At 39.7% G+C, this 21132-nt stretch overlaps 1 protein-coding gene and 1 non-coding gene across 4 annotated transcripts; one reads left to right on the top strand and one right to left on the bottom strand.

Moving 5' to 3' along the window:
* Positions 1–3205: 3205 nt before the first annotated feature.
* Positions 3206–3277, bottom strand: trnae-cuc (transfer RNA glutamic acid (anticodon CUC)). The gene has a single exon. It is a non-coding gene; the product is annotated as a tRNA-Glu (tRNA).
* Positions 3278–3528: 251 nt separating this feature from the next.
* Positions 3529–20934, top strand: LOC128376697 (nuclear receptor coactivator 7). 3 transcript variants are annotated; one of them, XM_053336487.1, is made up of 17 exons: positions 3529–3540; positions 4501–4690; positions 10500–10648; positions 12591–12652; positions 12744–12851; positions 12935–13036; positions 14013–14138; positions 14374–14558; positions 15010–15164; positions 15947–16543; positions 16678–16849; positions 16999–17146; positions 17282–17407; positions 17526–17678; positions 18157–18252; positions 18386–18459; positions 18919–20934. In XM_053336487.1, exons 2-17 carry the CDS (start codon positions 4653–4655, stop codon positions 19052–19054), a joined length of 2427 nt encoding a protein of 808 aa, XP_053192462.1. In that variant the 5' UTR covers positions 3529–3540; positions 4501–4652; the 3' UTR covers positions 19055–20934. The 3 variants fall into 3 exon arrangements, with proteins under 3 accessions (XP_053192462.1, XP_053192461.1, XP_053192460.1); XM_053336486.1 differs by lacking the exon at positions 3529–3540 and adding an exon at positions 3699–3949; XM_053336485.1 differs by lacking the exon at positions 3529–3540 and adding an exon at positions 3699–3996.
* The last annotated feature ends 198 nt before the right edge of the window (positions 20935–21132 follow it).

Below are 21132 nucleotides of genomic sequence, written 5' to 3'. Positions count from 1 at the left end.
CAATTATTATTTGTGTGACATATCCGTTTTCAGTGTTTAGGTTTGCAGCTTCTTGCTGCCACGGCGTACTTGACGTTATCAGTGGTTGTAGTCTAAGCCAGAAGTGTATGACGTCTAAGGAAAATGATTTTAGATCTTTCCAAGGCCTGTCCTGGGTCAGACCTTTGTGACTACAACTGTTTAAAAAGATATAAGCATGATAACAGCTTTGTTTTCTTAGCAAAACAAGTTAATGAACAAAACGAGGAAGGAGTTGAACTGCTGTTATCTCTTTAATGTCTCATTCAAACCTCTTAGTTAAAATGTCATCATGAAAATCAACTGATTATTAATGAAAAAGTCCTGAAAATGAGCCTCATCCTTTCTTTTGTTCCTATCCTCTTTTTGCTTTTCTGCTTAGCGTCTACAACACAAATTCCTCTGTGTGTTTCTGTGTGTGTGTAACTTTGAACTCAAACTGAATAGCATTGTAGCAGTGATATTAACATAAGAAACAGCCAATCTAATGCTACCAGGCTGTTTGTGGGCCCTGAAAGGACAGTTCCATAAAAACTCTAATATCAGAGTCTGAAATTAGACTAGCTGTACACAGATCTTATATGACAGCGAGACCAGAGACACTACAGATTTGATGGACTATTATTATAGTGCTGTCTGAGAGCCACATCTTGAAAACATTACATAGTAAAAAGTCAAAAGGTTACTGGAGCTCATCCTTGGCTTTTTTAGCACTTTGCTTTTTCGGGCAGCCTCAATGTGATTTTCTTTTCTCTGTTTATGTGTTAAAAGAAATTTTCAAACTTTCATTCAAAACTGGTAGAAAAAATATTTGCAATCAGGAAAGGGAAGCGTAAAAGGTGACATTTGGGAGGCAGTCATGGCTGTCCTGCTGCTGAGCCACATGGTTATTTTGATGGTCATGAAGGGGGACGATGATACCCAGAACCACGGGGTCCCTGCCAACACAAACCCCACTCCCAACCAAACAGTCCCCCACAATCCTTTGCTTCAAATAGGGCAGGGAAAGGACGGGGGTGGAGCGGTTGATGAGAGTCTGAACAGGCTGGAGGAGGGACACACCGGCGCCATGGCGATCCCTTAGACAACTTATCTCCTCTCTCACAATGATAGCGCCTGTCAAAATAAATGCCAAGATACATAGCCAGCCAGGAACTGGTTAACTCCTGCTCCGTCCAATCAGAGGGCCTGCTGCTGCCGGCGTCTGTCTTTCCCCACCTTGGAGGGGCTCACCGAGAGACCCAAGTTCCACAAATACACATTATCTCTCATTGCACTTTATCTCAAACAACTTCAGTTCAAATAGGCCTACAAAACAGTTTCTACATTACATTTTTGACATTAAATTACGTTCAGGTCAATGCTACAGATTTGTAGTGGAGAGTAGACTAGTAGACTAGTGTGTGCAAACTGAAGAAACATTACAATATAAATGTTAAAAAACACTTAACAGTCTTTCACTCATTAACCTTAACTCAGCGTGAAATGCCACAGTGACAATGACATCACAGACACAGTTTTGGCCACAGTTTGTTGGTGTTTTCTCCTAAATTGTGAAGGAAATTTGATAGATATTACACATTTCTTGTGATGGACACTGTTTTAATGTGCAGTATCCTTTATGTATGGACTCCTTCTGTGTGCTTGATACAACAAACCCACTTACACAATTTGTCAACCTATTCGTTTCACCATGTGTTGTAAAATGACGCCACCTAGTGATACAATTAAAAGCAAAGTCAAGTGAAGCATTTATTATCTCATACAGTACCAGTCAAAAGTTTGGGCACACTCTCATTCAAGAGACTGGGAAGGACTTTTAACTGTATCTTGTGTCTTTGCACCATTAGCAGCGACAGCCCATAGCTGACAAAAACTTAAGGAAAACCTTTGTGAGTGCAATAAAATGTCAAATGAGACAGAGCTTCTGTTCCTAAATGCAGCAATTATACTGACTTATAAACAATGCTTCTATGAGTCAGTATCATATTTCCAGATACCCCCCCCCCCCTAATGTAAACAAGGGTGAACTTACCTACATGTTGGACTATCAGCAAACAGCATGTCTACCAAATATGTGCAGTATCTGTATGCAATAAGAGAAAACACATTAAACTAAATCATTTTCCACTTAGCTGTATGTTCTTAAAGATTGCACTGATTTTGCCTCCTTGTGATTATCTATGTATGCGTTCAAACGAAGTGTGAGGGACACTTATGTAATGGCCATTTTAATTATTTTCTTTGTCACAAAACAAAACAAGTGAGTATTTTTTTCTATAACTTTTTGTCAGTCTTTTGAAAATATGACTAAATCTGGTGGGTCGAAACTGTACACACAGCAACTACAGTGCAAACTAATACATCATCAGGAAAGAGAAACTGTAATTTAACTTGGTGAGATTGCCCCTTACATCTTGTCAGTGCTTATGGTTTACTACAGATGGTAACTTGTCTGTGCCTACATTTATGAGATATATGGAGGAGATTTTGGAGGTCAGACATAACAAAGATGGAGTTATTTGGCCACAATGACAAGAAGTGGGTTTGGAGGAGACAGGATGAGGCATTTAACCCTATGATCAGTGTGCCTACTGTCAGATATTTCATTCTCTGGGCTTCAGTGCATTCAGAAAGTGGACAGCTGTAAGAAAAAGGAAGATTACCTCTGAATTCATTGGAAAAACACCAGACCATCAGAAAGAGCAATCGTTTTCAACAGGACAACCATCAAAAGTATATCTGGGATGGCAAGATCAAGCTAAAATTATGATTTTGAATTTACCTTACCCAAGACCTGACCTCACTGAAAATATGTGATTATTATATGCAATTTTTTTTTAATTCTGTGATGGAAAAAATACAGATGCAGAATCATCTCAAGGCAGATATAATACAGGCCTACCACATTTCCGTATTGACACCTTCAGGTCGCAAATGCTGGCCTACATTAAAACAAAGTTAAACGATGAGAATGTGGTTTAACCTTGTAGAAACGAAAGCGAAAACTTCAATTGTATGCTACTTTGCCTGAAGGGCACCACACGGCTGGTTTGTAGCACGACGGTCACAAGAGGTGAGGCCAATGTTGGCGTATTAATATTTCACCCGTCTGTTGTTCGGTCCGATTAATTGCGCCAGATTTTAGGGATAAGTACAATTGACAGCAAGAAGAGAAAAACAGTAGTTCCCTGACCGGGAATCGAACCCGGGCCGCGGCGGTGAGAGCGCCGAATCCTAACCACTAGACCACCAGGGAAGGATGTCAATATATTGAAGTCAAAGGTATTTAAAATAAACTCAATATGTCAATATATTAAATTGTATACTATAATGCTTTTTATCGACCAAGCTAACGAATTTTAAACTTGGCTAACGTAGCTTACGTAATGTAGCTACATTTCTATCTTACAATTAAGCTAGAGCTCATTTGTGTTTTTACAGTGCACATGACACCAGAGGGCGTAGTAAAGGGAGGTTTCATTTCCATGTTAACACTAGCAGGCTGAGGATGCACGCAAGGTAACGTTATGTGGGAAAATGTATTTTAGTTACCTGTTTTTTAATGTCAAATTGGGCGTTTAAGTGCATCGTTACACTTGTGGTGTTTGGCATAGCGTCAAGCCCGAGAGCAGGCAGCTGAAATACCATAGTGTAAGAGAAGGGACTAATGAGATTTCCTTACCATCTCCGCCAGGTTGCCATTGTCTTGTAAACAAAGTGGCTAGCTAGCACGGTTAGCGTCATCTGAGAGACTGGACCTTGGTCAGTGTGTTTGTTTCGACCTGACGGCAGCACAGAGAGGTTTAATATTATATCGTGTCGTCTCCAAACGCTGCACCTCAACAAGACGCTGAAAGCTGCGTTGTGCTCTGGTTCATGGAGGAGTTCCCACAGAGCAAGCTTCTGAAAAACTGAAGAGTGTAGCTAGGTGGGGGTAACGTTGCTTTAGGATATGTGAGCCTTTCCTCTGTGGTGGTGAGGCATACCTATTATATAACACTTTCACTTCATATGTGGATTAACCACAGTACCTTCATTTCTGTTCATTCTTCTGTGCGACATGCGTGTAATTGATTGTTTCGTTTCCCCTAATCCAGGGATGGTACAGCTAGCTGGTAGTGTAGCCATGATGGTCTATATGTTTACATCAGATGTTTTACTCAAAAATGATGCTGCTAATATTAGACTGCACTATTTTGACAGAGCATCATTACATAATGAAGCACATATTTACTGGAGCAGCATTAACTATGAGCAGATGTGTCTTTGCTTTGCAGCAGAATGGTGCATTTCCATCCTGTTGGTCTGCCATTGTCAGCTGAGTGGCCTCACATGCTTATTATAGGATGCTTTCATCACCATCCATTTAGGCTGATGAGGCTTCACCATCGGTCATTGGGTTTTTTGCAGTCCTAGTGAGTGTTGTTGAGTGAGGCACCCACGGTGAACCAGCTAATCCCTTCTCTATTTCCTCTGCAGGACAAGAAAGAAGTGCCAGAGCGCAGCGTGAGACCTGATCTTCACTAAGTTGTGTCTGCTGGCTTAGACACACTGAGTGAGTCGGTGGGAGTGTGTGTGTGGATGTTTATATGGGTGTGCTTGACTGCACGCAGATTTAGGACCCTGGCCTGATGGAAAAGAGAGACAGGAAGCCGGGATATTTTGCCAGGTAAGGGACTGAGCACTCTGAATTTGTGTCATTTGATTTTGTTATTTGTCATGCTTGGAACTGATATTTAACTCCAATGAATCGTTTTCTTTTTAATCAGCATTTTGTGAGCTTAGGCGCGTTTCCACTGCAGGAACTGTGCCTCCATGGACCGCACATATAACTATTGAGTAAATTAACTGAAAACACATATAGATTATGGATGGACTTTCCAGCTGCTAGGTCATATTCTGACAAAGATCATTTATCAGCAGCACTCTAATACTGTTGTAGGATTTGCCATCATATCCCATTTTCAGTCTGAATTGATATTACAGAGCAATTACAGTGTCTGGTTTCTCTTCAATGATTTTTTTGACTGTATTAGCTGATATGACAGCTTCAGTTAACTCACATCCCATTACCATGCAGTTCAGTGAATGGCATCAACTAGTCAGTTTAACAGGTGATTTTCCAACAGATATTGTTACATATATCTGTTGGAAGGAGTGTTTTGGTTGTTTTAATGTGCCTTTCTTTTTTTAATCTCTCAGCACACGGATCACATATTGCATCAAAGTCCAAAATCTTTTTTATGAGAGAGGTTTACTCGTGCGTTGCTTGTTAAAAGTCATATTTTAGTTTTTCAATTATGGTGAATGCTCATTTTTGCTCGTGACAATCTGCTGACAAGGTGCATTAACTAATTATTTTTTCCAACCGTTTTTTTTTTTAAATCAGAGACAAGCACTCTGAAGTCACCTTTCTCTGCACTGCAACCCTGTGACACAGCTTCGTATAACATGGGTCATGAGTGACGGGGATGATGTTGACTTTTAAATTGGACTGTGAAACATGATAGCAGGAAATGTGTGGAAATAAGCTTGTCACAGCTACGGTGCTTAAACTAAAAATCTGCAGGTTGTGAACAAAGAGCAGCCTCCTCTCTCCCTTTCTTTGACGTCAACCCAGATGGGGTGTGTCATAGTACTGAATGATTGACTTATTAATAACCGCTGGCAGGTGTTCATTTGTGAATAATGAAAGTGGATAAACAAGATTAAGGAGTGTACTACTGTGTAGTCTGGATGGAATGTATCTAAAAAGCATAAATGACAATTCAGAAAAAGTGTTAAGGCATAATGCTTTCAAAACCTGAAGAAATATTTAACATAGGACCATAGCCATATATACACACTAGCTGTAGATTTATGAGTGCTACTGTTCCAGTCAAACATAAAGGATTCTAGCCTGGATTTAAAGGTTGTCAAAGTTGGAGCAAAGACAAACAAAATCTCTGTGGAAGTTTGATCCAGGTCTGTGGTGTACAGTAGTATAACAGATTATCAGAAATGTATTTAAGATGCTGACAGATTTATAGACAAGTAGCTTGCAAGATAGTGCCCACACCTGAGATCTGGTGCAATGTGTTCAGTTTTCTTGGTCTTTTTCAGGACTTACGCAGCAGTAATCTAAATGAGCTGAAGTTTTTTTTTGAATGTTAAAGTGATATAACCAGCAGGATATGAAACCATGTGTTAGTTTTTCTTAATCCTGTTTGAATTTGGACACAGTGGTCAACATTGCAAATCAGTGACCAGGGATTTGCTATTAAACGAAACTAAGTCAAACCCAGGATATGGCTTGACCATGCGGTTGATATGTGGAATTGTGGCCAAGGTGTGATAGGAGGGTCAGTTAGTGGTTTAAATGTTCATCTGCAATCCTTCTGTAGTGGTCCCAATAATATTTACTGGTAAAGTGTATTGAAGTAGCATTACATGACATGGTTAAAATACATTTAACTCAAAGGAAAGAGTATAAATGCAGCTACAAAAACAAGACTTTGCACTCATATCATGTTTTATCTGAAAGAAAACTTATTTTTAATTTTAATTCTAACTATTCTAATTATCTCTTAACTTCCTCTATTCTTTCATCTATTTCACTGTGGACATCTCTTGTTTTTCACTCTGCATTGAGTGTTTTGTCAGGGTGATGTTATTTAGGGTGAATTAACTGTGCACTCTTCCTCGTGCCTCTCTGAACCTTTTTTCTACCTCTTTTTCCTGCTCAATGATCATGGAGGTTGTGGATGAAATTGTAAATTTAAGGTTTGAAAGCAGTTTGGGTGCAAATTCAGGAGGTTCATCTCTGCGTGGTTACCGCAATTGTGGTCAAATCAAGCGCACCTGCAGAGCAGCTGCCCCACTCTACACTGACATAACAGCTACATGAGTCACATGTTTACCAGCGAGAGTTGTTTGTTAATGCTGTTCTTCATATTCTGTGATGTGAAAACATCAGAGAAATAAAAAGCTTGCGTCCTGGTATTAATTCAATTATAAAACCCAAACACACACTTCATAGTATGGGAGTATCCTGTCAGGTTAATTTATATATAAAGTTGATTTACTACATCAAGATATATATCCATATCATGATGTAGAGTTGTATACACTGTGATAGAAGGTTTTTATACATATAGCACTGAGTCCTAATAACACCAGACACAAACATGTTTAGATTTTGTAACTGAAAATTGGTCAACGATTGCTTTTGTACAGATCAGCCCCCCACCCCCACCCCCACCCCAGGTACCTTTTTATAATCTGAGTTGCATGAACCCACTCAAAACCAGATAAATGAGTTGAATTATTATCACTTGATAAGTGCTGCTAATGACAAATATGGACTTGTGATGGATGTGAGATAATGCAGTGAAGCCTAATGGGCATGTCTCAGCTTACTTGCTCAGGATGTGCTTAACAGCCAGGCACAAACCTGCAATTATCTTGTTTTTTGTTGATTTGATCAGCTTATGTTGGAAGCATAAACTGGAGAAAGAAATGACTTGCTAATGGCATCGCATTTCAGTAACTCTCTAATTATAAGGCAGGCAGTACATTATGTTTAATGGGATGCAGGCTTTGGGCTGAGCTAGGGAATGTTTTGGTGCAAAGGTAGTGTGCAAACGTGGGAATGAGCAGCTAGACAACAGTGGAAAAGGTGCAAGATAAATAAAGAAGGCAGATTTAAACATCTACCAAAGACTGACAGCCACAATATACCTTTTTTATGGAGAGAAAGTGAACATGTCAGGAAGGAAAATTAGCCTTATCTCCCAACACAGCTACTGCTGCACAACATGGAGCTCTCCTGCTTCTTGCACCACATGCTGCGTTGCTTCCTGACAAATAAAGCAAAGGTCACTGTGCAGCACTCACATGTAGTGTCATGCTTTTTATTTTTTTATAGCAGTGAATCACAGTAAATTTAATTAAGATTTTCTGACACTGATTAACAGGAAATACTTTTTATGTCAAAGGGAAAACAAATCTTCCCAATAAATTGAGCACAAATAAAAGACTAACGTGTAAAAGCATTCACTCCTTTTATTTTGACACATCTGAACAATCACTGATGCAGCCAGTTGTTTTTAGAAGTCGTATAATAAATTGAAGATGAGTCACCGAATAGTCCCAAGACACTAAAATTACAGCAAATACAGTGAAATTACAAACAATATAGCACAGCTGTAAATTAGCTGGTGGTGCACAAACACTCATGTGAGAAGGGTAACAGAGCGAGAGGCCATTAACAGGTGTGTGTAGCAACTCTTAAGGAGCTCAAGGGCTCCATGGCAGAGATGGAAAGACACTGCTCATGAAGCTGCTGTTGCCTTAGTGAACCACCATTCACAGTTTTATGGCTGTTTTTAATAAGAAAACGTACATGATATGATAGAAGTGTTTGCTAGAAGATATGGGGGAGACTCTGAAACACTGTGGGAAAATGTTCTCTGGTTCTCTGGTCTAGCAGATCTTACACAATTTAACAGGGAGGAGTTGTAGTGTTCACATACGGACATGGCTCAAAATTAGCCAAGGGTTAGGGTTAGGGTTAGGGTTCGTAGGTTTGTTTCACTCACCAGCCAAAAAAGCAATAGTAATATATTGAGTGATAGGTAACATTTGAATATTCTCTGTTCATTTGGCCAGTGCACAGAGTTAAATGTGTTCATTTTGAACCACAGACAGTCAAGGTACCTGCTGCCAACCCTTTATATCAGTTTGATGTGATCTATTTTCAAAAAGCCTACTAGCACCCACTATGATCCAAAGTTCTAAAATGTAAACGTTATTAAACACAATAAAACATAAGAACTGTTGGTGGTAGAGCTGCAATGACTGGTCGATTAATCAATTAGTTGATTTGACGAAAATGAATCTGCAGCTATTTTGATAATCGAATAATCGTTTTAGTTTTAGTTTTTTTGTTTCTCTAATGTAATGATTTAATACTATTCTTTGCCGTGCTTCATATTAAACTGATTTATCTTTGATTTTTTTTTTTTTTTTTTTTTTTACTGTTGGCCGGCCAAAACAAGACATGGTAAAATATCACGTTTGACTCTTGTAAATTGTAACAGTCATTCTTCTCTACTGTCTGACATTTTACAGACCCATCGATTGATCGAGAAAATAATGTGCAGATTCATTGCTAGTGACAGGAATATTTATTTGCAGCCTTCAATGACCAATATAATTACTACACTAAAATCACCATGGTCATTTGTCTGATCATGGCACTACCTCTTATCTTTTTTTCTCAAGCACACACTGTTGTCAGCACTGTTTTGGTAAAAAATACAATAAAGCCAAATCTTGTAGAGGAAGAGCAGTTCAGCAATTTTTATTCTCTTGTTACTCCCGTCTTCTCTGTAATTGTGCCAGGAAAAGATGCACTGGCTACAAACTGAAGGATCAAACAGAGGAGATGAAGGGAAAAAGTGGAGAAAGTGATTGGGAGACCCTGAAAAAAAGCCCCAGAGTGAAATAGACAATGTTGTTGAGAATGTGTCTGCAGATTCCTGAGCTCACTAACAGATGTGCGCTGCATCAGTTGAAGAAGGAGCGTGACTTGAGGCTGTGGGAGAGGCCTGAGCTCTGTCTGTCTGCAGCGTTATCGTCCCACTCTTGCCCTTTTCCATTAAGGCACTTGAACACTTAAAGGGGTTTTTTCTTTTCGTTTCCTCCTTTTTCTGCCAACGCTACCCATATCCATCGCTGCGTTTGATAAATCAATTTGACCTTATCTTTTCTTAACATACTCACACACACTCTTAAGGTTTCAGTGTTACTCAGTGAGCATGCATAATGTAAGTGCACCACTAACCTGTAGGTCCACTGCACTGTGGCACCTCAGCTTAGTTTGCTGCAACACCCCCCCCCCCCCTTTAATGAACCCCAGCAGGGTCTGGAGACACTATTACATCATTGTCTTACCTATCAATTATTAAACAAGAGGTGGAGCACAGAGAGGACAGGAGCCCTCTGCCCACTCAGCAAGGTTAAGGGAGAAAAAAGTTCATGCTCAATGTGCTAACATGGAGCACCTGGACAAAAGGTCAGTCTGTTGCACTTTTGATGCTGTTAGACAACAAACAGACATGAATCAATCAGTCAGTCTTTATTGAGGAACTGGTTTGGTTGAGAGCGAGACAGTGTGTGAGAGAGAGAGGGAGAGAAGAGGGAAGTAAGAGTAAATAGCATCAAAAATAATAGGATGTGTGCTATCTGGTGTTTGTTTGTAGTCCTGGATTGAGAAATACATGTTTATTGGTGAAAACACTGTCTATCATTTCTTTTACAATAAAAAGCCAATTCTGAACAGTCTGTTGTAAAATGTACATGACATCCTGCAGGAAGTTAATGACATTTTATGGTAAAGTGTTATCTGTAGCATTAACACAAGTTTAATTGTGTACATGTTCACCCTTCTTAACGAACAAGTGTTCACAAATGGTTCTCCTCTGGCATCCCATCAGGCTGAAGAGGCGGAGACAGCTCAAGCAGAGCCAATCAGAGAGGAATGTGAATGAGCAGAACGCGGCAATCATCTCGTGTCCAGACGACAGCGACCCCAACAAGAAGACAGACCTGCAGAGAATAACAGCAAAGACACCTGCAGGCTCAGGTAAGCCCTGCATGAAAATATATAGCAGTTGCTTTTCTTCCATTAAAAACGTATTACTGCAAGTTAGAACCTTATTTTATTGATTTACACAAAGAAATACCATCATAATGACCCAACGTTTAATAAAATACCCAATTTTGTTCAACCAACATTTGATAAGGTAATACTGGGAGGTCTCAAATCTAGAATCTAATTAGAAGCTAGAAAGCATCACATATCTGTGGTTCTTGCTCTACAAAATGACTCGTTATCAGAATGGTTTCAGATAAACTTTTCCCCCTGACTCGGGGGTCCTCTGTTTTTGGACCCATTTGCAGTGAAACGACCTCAGCAGCTTTAAACAGGAAGTTGCATAACCCTTTATCCTGTACTGTTTTACAGTTGAGGAAATTTCAGCTGCTGTAGGCGCAAAGATTGGGAATACCAACAGCTGGGACTGGTTTTAAATCACAGCAGAAAAGACTATGAAGCTTTCAATTAAATACTCTTAAGCTAGAATACAACAACATCTTTGGTATTAATATAACTCTTCAAGGTGGATTTCTCTTAAACACACAGAAAATGTGTTGTTGGAAGCCAATAATAGTGGATTCATATTGACTGAATTGTATTGTTAAACAGTTCATCAGTTCATCAGCACACACATAAAGTTCACATCAACCTTGAAAACATTTGGAACAACTCATTTAATCTGACACTTACAAAAAGGTCACCCTGGTGAACATGCACAATTTCACCATGAAAAATGTGAGTTATCTTATTATAAATAGTTAATAAACCTACAATTGAATTTAAATATTCCCTTTAAAGAAAATGTCCAAAAATGTTTGTGTATACTGTCCATTATAGTTATTAGAAACAAAGGAAATATATGAATAAAGAAAGAAAATCTGAGTCAGCAGGTCATATTTTTAAGAAATGAAGTCGGCCAAGGAAATTGCAATCTGTGCATCTAAAAAAACAAAAGAGATCATCATACCTAGCAGCAAGGTTAGCCACACCTCTGATAAAAAACCTGATCCACCCTGCAAGTCATCTTCGTCGTACGCTACATTATGTGAGTTCAGTTCATTGTATCACGCTGTCATGTGTCACTGGGTTTGTTTGCAGCATATTGACAGTGATAATCATCTCTCATCACAGTGTGTGCAGTGGGTCAGCCAGCTGTTTAAACTCTGCATTTTAATAAGACCACACTATTGTTGCTCATAGCTCATCATATAAAACATGATGTTGTGCAGTGTAATAATTATAATTCACATAAAGATATTGCTGTCTTTCCTTTTTATAATGATGTTGTGTCGTAGCCAGACAAACAACACATAACTCTCCATGTTGTGTGTACTTTGAGATAAAAGACCGTAGCCTGCAATCCCTGAAAGTAAATTACCTTTCACAGCCTCGTACAAGCTCATTGAATTAGCTCCGGCGTTCATAAACATGACAGTGGTCTCGTCTTTGATGCAGAGTACAGTAAAGAGCGGACAGAGCTGGAGTCTGGCTGTCTGATGCTTTGTCATGCTCTCCGTTTCCATGGAGGAGGCTGCGGTGTAATGAACCAGTTAGGGAGTGGTGCGCTAATAGCTTCTGTGTTCTTGGCAAGAAGAAAATGCTGACTGCGGATCTTGTCTACTACAAGGGCCAGACTGCGAGTGTGTGTGTTTGTGTGTATTATAACCACGTCTATATGTGTGGGACAGTGTATTTCAGTTGACATAATAACAGGGGCCAAACAATCACTGGCGCTGAATCACAAGGCAATTAACTGCAGGATATTTATAAGATCCTCTCTGTCGCTTGATAAGATGTACACATTTGATGTCTGAATCATTATGTTAATACAATTTAAACAGTATTTTCATTTACCAAATATTCACTTTATCTTATAATAGAGATGATGAGATTGTTGTACTATTTTTCTCATGTATTGTTTTTCTCTCAGATGATGGATGTAAAGAAGTTAAGAAGGAGAAGAAGAGGCCACCGGGCACAGTGGAGTTCATTGTGAGTAACGATACCTTGCTGCTGACTAATTAGCAGAGAGGTGGTGGTTGCATCATGTAGTATTTTTAAGGACACATCTATTATGCTACAGGTGGGACCTAATGATTCCCTCAACAGCATCGCACTCAAGTTCAACATCACCCCAAACAAACTGGTCCAGCTGAACAAGCTCTTCTCCCGCAGCGTCTACCCCGGTCAGGTGAGAGCACTGTCCCAGCCGCATTATGCTGTTTCACCGTCATCACTATTCATCTGACAGCTGGCTCTACATCACTGTTACAGAAACTGTTTGTGCCTGATGTGAGCCAGTCAGAAACAGACTTAAAGTCTCCCAGTTCCTCTGGTCCCGCCTTCACTAATGGTTTGTCTGAGGAGGCATCACATGTAAGTCAAGGAACACACACACACACACACACACACACACACACACACACACACACACACACACACACACACACAAGTCTGTCACCATTATCTCTTCAAAACTGCTCTTGACTGTGAGGCAATTATGTAAAGTGAAGCAGAAGCATTTTTTAATTCCACTTTTGATTTAAATTCTGCTCTCTTCCTTGCTGAATTACACATCATCCACTGTATGAGTTTGCAGTTTTTAACATTTATTTGTTATTATTTTTTATATATTTCATTTAGAGCCCAACTACTGAAGGATTTTTGGTGCTAATTCCAATATTAGGGAGTAAAACATTCCAATGATCATTGCACATGGGATGACATATATCTGTGATAGGCCGATTTAGGTTGATAATATTAACTGACCAACATATCAGCCAAGCTTTTCACATAAAATTGACAATTGCACATTTACAATTCAGGATAAGGAAAATGTATATACACAATTTTAAATAACTGAAGAACAAAAGAGCTGAATGAAAAATTAAAGAGGGGAATATAATCATTTTTTTGTAAAAGTTTGACAAACAGGCTGGATATTGCACACAATTTTGTTCACTTACATTCACTTACATATATACCATTACCCACACATATACAGTGTGTTACGTGTGTGTGTGTGTGTGTGTGTGTGTGTGTGTGTGTGTGTGTGTGTGTGTGTGTGTGTGTGTGTGTGTGTGTGTGTGTGTGTGCGTGCTTGCGTGAATGTACATGCTAATTACAGAAAGCAGTCACATATTATGTTACCAGTCGGTGCATGAATATATTTGCTTGAGATTGTTTGCAGTTATTTGATTCATGTTTTTTTTAATTAGTTAAGGCCAAACACTGACAAGAACTAAAACAATTCAATTTATATTTTAAACTTACAACAAGCTATACTAAAGACATAATCAATAAACCAATAAACATTGTCACTTTTCTGATCTGTCTTTGTGTCTTCTTTCAGGATGGTATTCCAAACTGCAGGTCAGCAAGGTCGATTCGGCGTGAGCTCTCCCCGAACTCAGAGGACGAGAGCCCGGCAACGGTTAAATTCATCAAGATGAGTTGTAAATACTTCACTGATGGAATGGTGAGGAACTTTGAAGATACGATGTTTGTCCAGGATAGTTTAAATTAAAGCTGTTAAACCTGTTGTTTAATGAGAGATAGGAAAGTCATTTATTTTAGTATGATATTAACAGTCTATAAATGACTGAATGATGAATGGTGACCTATTTGTATCGAACAGGTACCAGTCTTTATGCAGTGTGTGTGTTTACCCTCTCATCACTTCTTCCTCTCTGTGTGTTATTTTAATCTTGCAGGGAGTGGTGGGAGGCGTGCTGATCGTCACCCCCAACAACATCATGTTTGACCCCCACAAGTCAGACCCCCTGGTCATTGAACACGGCTGTGAGGAGTACGGCCTGATCTGTCCCATGGAGGAGGTCATGTCGGTGGCGCTATATGATGACGTGTCCCGCATGAAGCTCAAAGACGCTCTGCCGTCGTAAGAGCTTCTAACCTTTTGACTTTTCTCACTTCCTGCTTTTGTAACTGTTCTCCTCACTCGGCTCCTCTTATTCCTCTTTTCTTGTTCCTCCTTCCAGTTTCTAGCTATCATGTTCATGTCTTATAAACAATCAATTCTTTATAACAACTCGTTTCAATTTCAGGAACTTTACACATTTGTCTCTTTACCACTTCCATCATTTTATGCAGCACATCTTTTAAAAAATGATTATTTTTCATTTAAAGTTTTTTGTTTGTTCCTCATCGTTCTTTCTGTTTTAAATCATTTTGTTGTTTTGACAACACATTTGTTGTTGTGTTTTTTGAGTTGTGTATCATTCTGTACATTTATCATTTATTTTGGACCTTTTTCTTTTTTTCCCCCCCTTTCTTTTTCATTTTCATCCTCATTTTCGGTGCGATATGTGTGGTACTTCATGACCACACAGAGACCTACCCCAGGATCTGTGTCCTGTATACAGGCCCGGTGAGTGGGAGCAGCTGCCATCAGAGCGAGACCTCAACCGCTTCAGTCGCTATGAAGCTCTGGATCCAAAGCGACCCATCGTTCTGGACGAGATGGAATCAACGCTCTGTGAAACTGGTAAGATGTCCAATAGTGACACCTACTGTACGAAGTTCAAAATGATGCACCTCCAAATGGTGGCAAATCTGTGTTATTAGACATAACACAGATTTGAGTCCATCCACAACCAGCTGAAACAACCAACACTTTTTGGATGGTTTTTGGTTTTTATGTGTCTGGTTAATGGCTGATTTTTAATTTTCTTTTTTCACTTTACATCTCTATCACTGATTCTCAGTCATCCATGTTTATCTTTGGCAGATTTAAAAGCTTTTTTTCCCACATTCCAGTGTATTTATCCACATCGATTGACCCACAATTGATTATAAAATAAATCTGAAAAAATTAAACAGCAACTAATGTGATAAATAATTAATTAATCAATTGTTGAAGTAAGTTTTCTAATGGAAATACATCAAATATTCACTGGTTCCAGCTTCTTCAATATTAATATTTGTTGGTTTTCTCTATCTTCTCTCATAATAACCAGAATAACTTATGAACTGTCGTTTGGACAAAACAAGCAATTTGACAGATTACTAGTTAATTGACTGAAAAAATAATAAAATAATTAGGGCACAAAATTTACCAAATGCTGGCAAAATATACAAGTGGCTGATAGTTTTTCTTCACTGCCAAAAAACAATGGTAATTTATTGAGTGGCTGGAAAAATGTTAACATTCACTAGTCATTTGGCTCATAAACAAAAATGTAATTTTGCAGCCTGAATATTGGGGGTAAAAGGAATGAAAATAAAATTTTCTGTGCTGTTTTATGTTCCTAATGTCACGAAACACAGTGGGTGAGCAGACAGAAAAGTCTCCGTCAGATGAAGGATTCACAGAATTGGAGTCGACAGTGACTGGAAGCACTGAAGAGGCAGAGGGAACATCCTCAAAAACACCCAACATTGTCAGCGGGGACCAACAGGACCAACGAGGACCAAGCTGCTCAGGCCGGGGAGACCTCCAGTACAAGTCGGCACTTTGTCAAACTAAAGGGAAGCTGGATGACGATGAGGATGAAGGCGTAGCTCAGAACAGCTCCATAGAGGACGGAGAGTCAATCCAATCATCCTCAGAGACTGAAAAACAGAGTGACTTGCATGATAAACCTACAACCCAAGAGGTCACTGAAACCAAAGATATCAAAACGAAAGGGACCCAAGAGCTGCTAAATGGTGTAGATGATAAAATAATCTGCGCACCAGTGGACCAAAACAAGACGTTGAGTCTGAAGGAGGCTTCGGAGGTTTGTGGGGAATCAAGTCCTAAGAGGCAGAGTCCAGACAGACCAGCAGAGGGGGGTGAACTCAGTGAAGAGGAGAGACGGAAGAAAAGCTACGAGGCAGAGATGAAGTCATGGCTGTTGGAGAGGATGCAGGCTCCAATTGAAGGTTGGAATACTTAATTTATTAAAAAACAAGATTGTACTTCATATTTTAGATTTGGAGCCACTGTTGGAGGCTATAATAAAGGAATACAGCATTAAATGAATCAAACTCTCTGTTTTTCCCCCAACTCTGTATAGACATGCTTTTCTCATCAGAGGAGAAGAGTAAAAACCCACCCATGTTCCTCTGCTTCAAAGTGGGAAAGCCAATGAGGAAGTCCTTTGCCACGGGGATAACCTCAAGTCCCGCCCACTCATTCGGGGCGCGGGGAAAACAGCCGGAGTACTGGTTTGCTGTGCCACAGGAAAGGTGAGATAAAACAAATGCATACTTAGACACACAGCAGTTTTTTTTGATGCGTACGAAAAATCAGATTCCAAACAGGAAATCCACAAGACTCCTGGTTGTCTGCTCTTTATGCTTTTAACCTCTCTGATGTGTGTGTGTGTGTGTTGCAGGGTGGACCATCTGTATGCTTTTTTCGTCCAGTGGTCTCCCGATGTGTATGGAAAGGAGGCAAGAGAGCAGGGCTTCATCGTGGTGGAGAAAGATGAGCTGGACATGATCGACAACTTTTTCAGTGACCCGGCGTCTTGCAGCTGGGAGGTGAGTTCAGTAGAAAATCAGGTGACATCATACAATAAACACTGCAAGGTGTGTTTTGCTTACATTTCTAATGCCTCTTACATTGTAAAGTATCTCTTATCTTAATTTGTTCTTATATCCTTGTTGTGCTTCTAGATTATCACCATTGACGAGGCAAAGCGTAGGCAGAGTTTTGGCAGCTGTGATGGAGACTTGTCTGTAGATGCACTGCCTGTACTCAGTGACACCAGTGATCTGATGCAGGACACACACATTGAGAAGGTGAAATTTTAAACACACTTACAAGCAGTATGTTCCTAATCACATAAAACAAGTCATTTACTGATGATGACGAGTTATACCAAATGCTTCTTAATCTGATCATCTGTTTGTTCTCCAGCTGGCCTATCGCCTGCCAGCCCGTGTGCAGGGTTACCCGTGGAGACTGGCGTACAGCACTGTGAAACATGGCACCAGCCTCAAGACGTTGTACAGGTCCCTGGTAGATTTAGACAGCCCTGTGCTGCTGGTCGTCAAAGACATGGATAACCAGGTAGATGCTGTTCAAATGAAAGTACTCTGTAGCCGTCAATGAAAACCAGAATATGAGTTAGATGAGTTAAAACTTCATTGTTTTATCATTTTTTATAAACAAATAGATTTCCCTGCATCCTAGAAGGTTATAATCAGATGCAATAGGAATCACAAGTTACATAGTTGTGGTGTTTCTCATTTGCAGGATTTAAAGTAAATTAAAATCTCTGATAAATCTCCCTTTCAAAAACAGGAAGTAAACAACATAATCCAACATGTCTGTCACTGTGGGTCCTGGATCCTTGATTTACTCCCTAATTATTTATTTTGAACACATAGTAGCATGTTTCAATGATGAGCAGCTTTACTCCTGCACCTCCTTGACCCCGACCAAGTCGCATAACAACAATGATATCAGAATAATTTGAATATTCCTGTAACCATAAAAACAGTACAGGACTCGTTCATCCCAAAACTGAATCTGACTCTTTCCACAGATATTTGGGGGGTTCTCGACTCATCCCTTCAGAGTGAGCGAACACTGCTACGGCACAGGAGAGACGTTCCTCTTCAGCTTCTGTCCCGAGATCAATGTTTGTGTTTTCATTGTTTTAGAGCTCAGTGTTTAAAAGTTACCATGATCCCAGAGAATGTACTGAGATATGCAACTTTATTCTCACATGACTGGCTTAGTTAATCCAGACATTGTTTTCTGCCTGTTTTCAGGTTTACCGCTGGACAGGGGAGAATTCGTACTTTGTGAAAGGCAACACTGACTCTTTGCAGATGGGGGGAGGAGGGTGAGTAGATTGATCAGCTTGTTTATTGTGTTTTTTTTATGACCATGTTCAGAGTTATTTCAATCATTTAAAACCTTTTGATAAGTAGACTCAGGTTTCCCATCCAGTACTGCACACATTCTTGTGTATACTCACACTAAGGAAGATCTCTGAGATTTCATTGTTAAAACTTGGTGGAAACAATTAGAGAGAAAAAAAGCTGAATTGCAGAACCACTCCAATGAGTCACGACAGAGGACAATGAGGGCAGAGTGTAATTTCTGGTAAAGTGAGCCATTGACAAAATGAGTGAAGGTTGGTTAGCAGCCATTCTCGCCGATTTAACAATTTCCGTGCATCTACAAATCCCCAGGCTTCAGTAAGTGGAGGTCTGCCATTGTCTGGTATTGTGAGACTACTTCTTATCCAAACTTCCTGTTCTATCCCCCCCCCCCCGACACCTTCCACTCTTCTCTGCAGTGGTCATCTGGGTCTGTGGCTGGATGCCGAGCTGTACCGAGGCACCACCACCAAATGCGCCACCTTCAACAACCAGCCGCTCTCCGCCCAGCAGGACTTCAACATCCACAGTGTGGAAGTCTGGACCTTCGAGTAGCGCCACCAGCTTCAGCTACTTACTCTATATCCACTCTCTGCAACCACAATCCTAAACCTTCAAACACCCCCCCCCAAGTCTATTATGCACCACTTGGAGGCAAGCGTAGCTACCCGAAATTACACTAAATGTTGTGTGAGAGAAGACAAGAAAGCAGCCTGTCAAGTTTTTACTTGACTGCAAAACAGGAGGGAAAAGTAATCACTCACATTTGGAAGGTGTGATTGTTTTCTGTGATTGTTGACTGCTTTGTCTGCCTATCACAATAAGGGTTTGACCCACTGGTATGTTTGCCAGTTCATGTCTGGTTCGTCATCCCTACAAAAGGTGGAAATGTGAGAAAATGTCGCTCTCAGTTCATTGGCTGCCTTAGACACCCGACAACACCTCCAGCTTTTCCAGCATGCAGACTGCCTTACCACCATAAGCTTATGAGAAGAGGAGGGATGAAGAGGAGGGACAAAGAGGGAAGGCTGCTTTTTGACCTCATGGCTGTGAGGGCTTAAAAAAAAAAGTCAGTCTGCTGATGTAACTGTCTTGAGTTAATCCCCCAAAAAGTGCTGGTTTTAAGTGTGTATGAAAGAACAAGGGGTCCCACGATGCTGTCAGTGTATTTGTGCGGAAGTAACAGTCGATGTAATTTGTATGTTTGGGAATGTACAAGATCATGTACTGATATCCGTACAGAAGAATATCTTTTTATATCACGCAATGACCTTGAAACTTGAAAGAGGTTTGAAATCGCCAGGGAGGATTTTAAAAGTAGCGAGTTTGAGGTCGTCAAACTTTAATCCTCCACCATTTAAATCAAGTTTAAAAATGCGGGGGAAACTTAATCGTTTACAAGTGTCGCACTTCCTCCGAAGGCCATCTCGTTTTTTTATTTTGAGTTCTAGACTAAATGAATGAATAACTATGTCTCTCCATAACCTCATCATGTTTTCATTCCACGTCCCACCACTATCCAAAACAAACGGTGAAGCCAGGAAACACGCAAGCAGAAAAGTTTGCAATGACCAAATATGTTTATATATGTTGTGATCATATTTTTAGATATTATTTTAGATTTGTTTTTAATTTTTACATTTTTATTTTTACATTTCTGTTTTTTTTACAAAGAGGGTCCATTTTTTTTTTTTTTTTTTTTTAATGGTTGTACTTTTTATAGATATGTTTTGCGTCAAGAGACAGACGCTTTCCAACAAGCACTAGAAATGACTGATGTCGTCAGGATTGAATTCATTTCTGACGCTCTTCTGACTCGTTTTTAATCTCTTTTTGTTCATTTGTCCTCATCAGAGTTACAGCCAGTAAAAACAAAAACAAGATGTCACTTTGCACTACATAATTAACAGACAGTTCACGCTGTGTTGCCGCCCCCGCGTAATTTGAGCATTTTTAAAATAGTTACTGAATGTTTACATCACCACTATAAGAGGGAAGCTGCCTGTCCAACCACAGGTCAGCCTCTGCATCACTTTAAATGGGTGGAAAAAGGGATAATCTGTTGGTCTTTATTGCACTCTGATATGCCACTAACTAAGAAAATTCAGTTCTACTAACATGGAAAAAGAAATGTTCCTGTATGTCCTTTGTATCTGATACAGGCTTTGAAGCGCATGAATATGACATTCTGCAACTGTTTGACACCATTGTTATGATACCTGCCATACTGTTCACTAATGCCAGTTATCATTAGCTTCATGTGAAAACGAGCTCTGTTGTCTTTAGCTATTCAGTGTTGTAACTGTGAATGCTCCCTAAGTATTATTTCATGTGAATCCAAAACTGCTGTGTTCTGTGATATCACTAAGGATCTATTTATTGTTGTTATTGCAACCACATTTAAACCTAAATAAATGTTCAGTATATACATGTGTAAAAATGGACAGTGTTGTGTATATTCAGCTTTCATTTTTAAGCCTTAAATGGGGTTTAATATCCAGATGATCCAGTTTACTATTCAGACTTTTAATATTACTATTACCATTACATAATGATGTTATTGTAGGGTAGGGTGGGGTGGGGGTGGGTGGGGGGTGTCATCACTCCTTCCGAGGCTCTTTGTTGAGAGATGA

Source organism: Scomber japonicus, chromosome 17, assembly GCF_027409825.1.
Source record: "Scomber japonicus isolate fScoJap1 chromosome 17, fScoJap1.pri, whole genome shotgun sequence".
In the NCBI taxonomy this organism is placed as follows: Eukaryota; Metazoa; Chordata; class Actinopteri; order Scombriformes; family Scombridae; genus Scomber; species Scomber japonicus.
The sequence above is the reverse complement of the archived record's forward strand: the minus strand, read 5'-3'. Positions and strand labels throughout refer to the sequence as shown.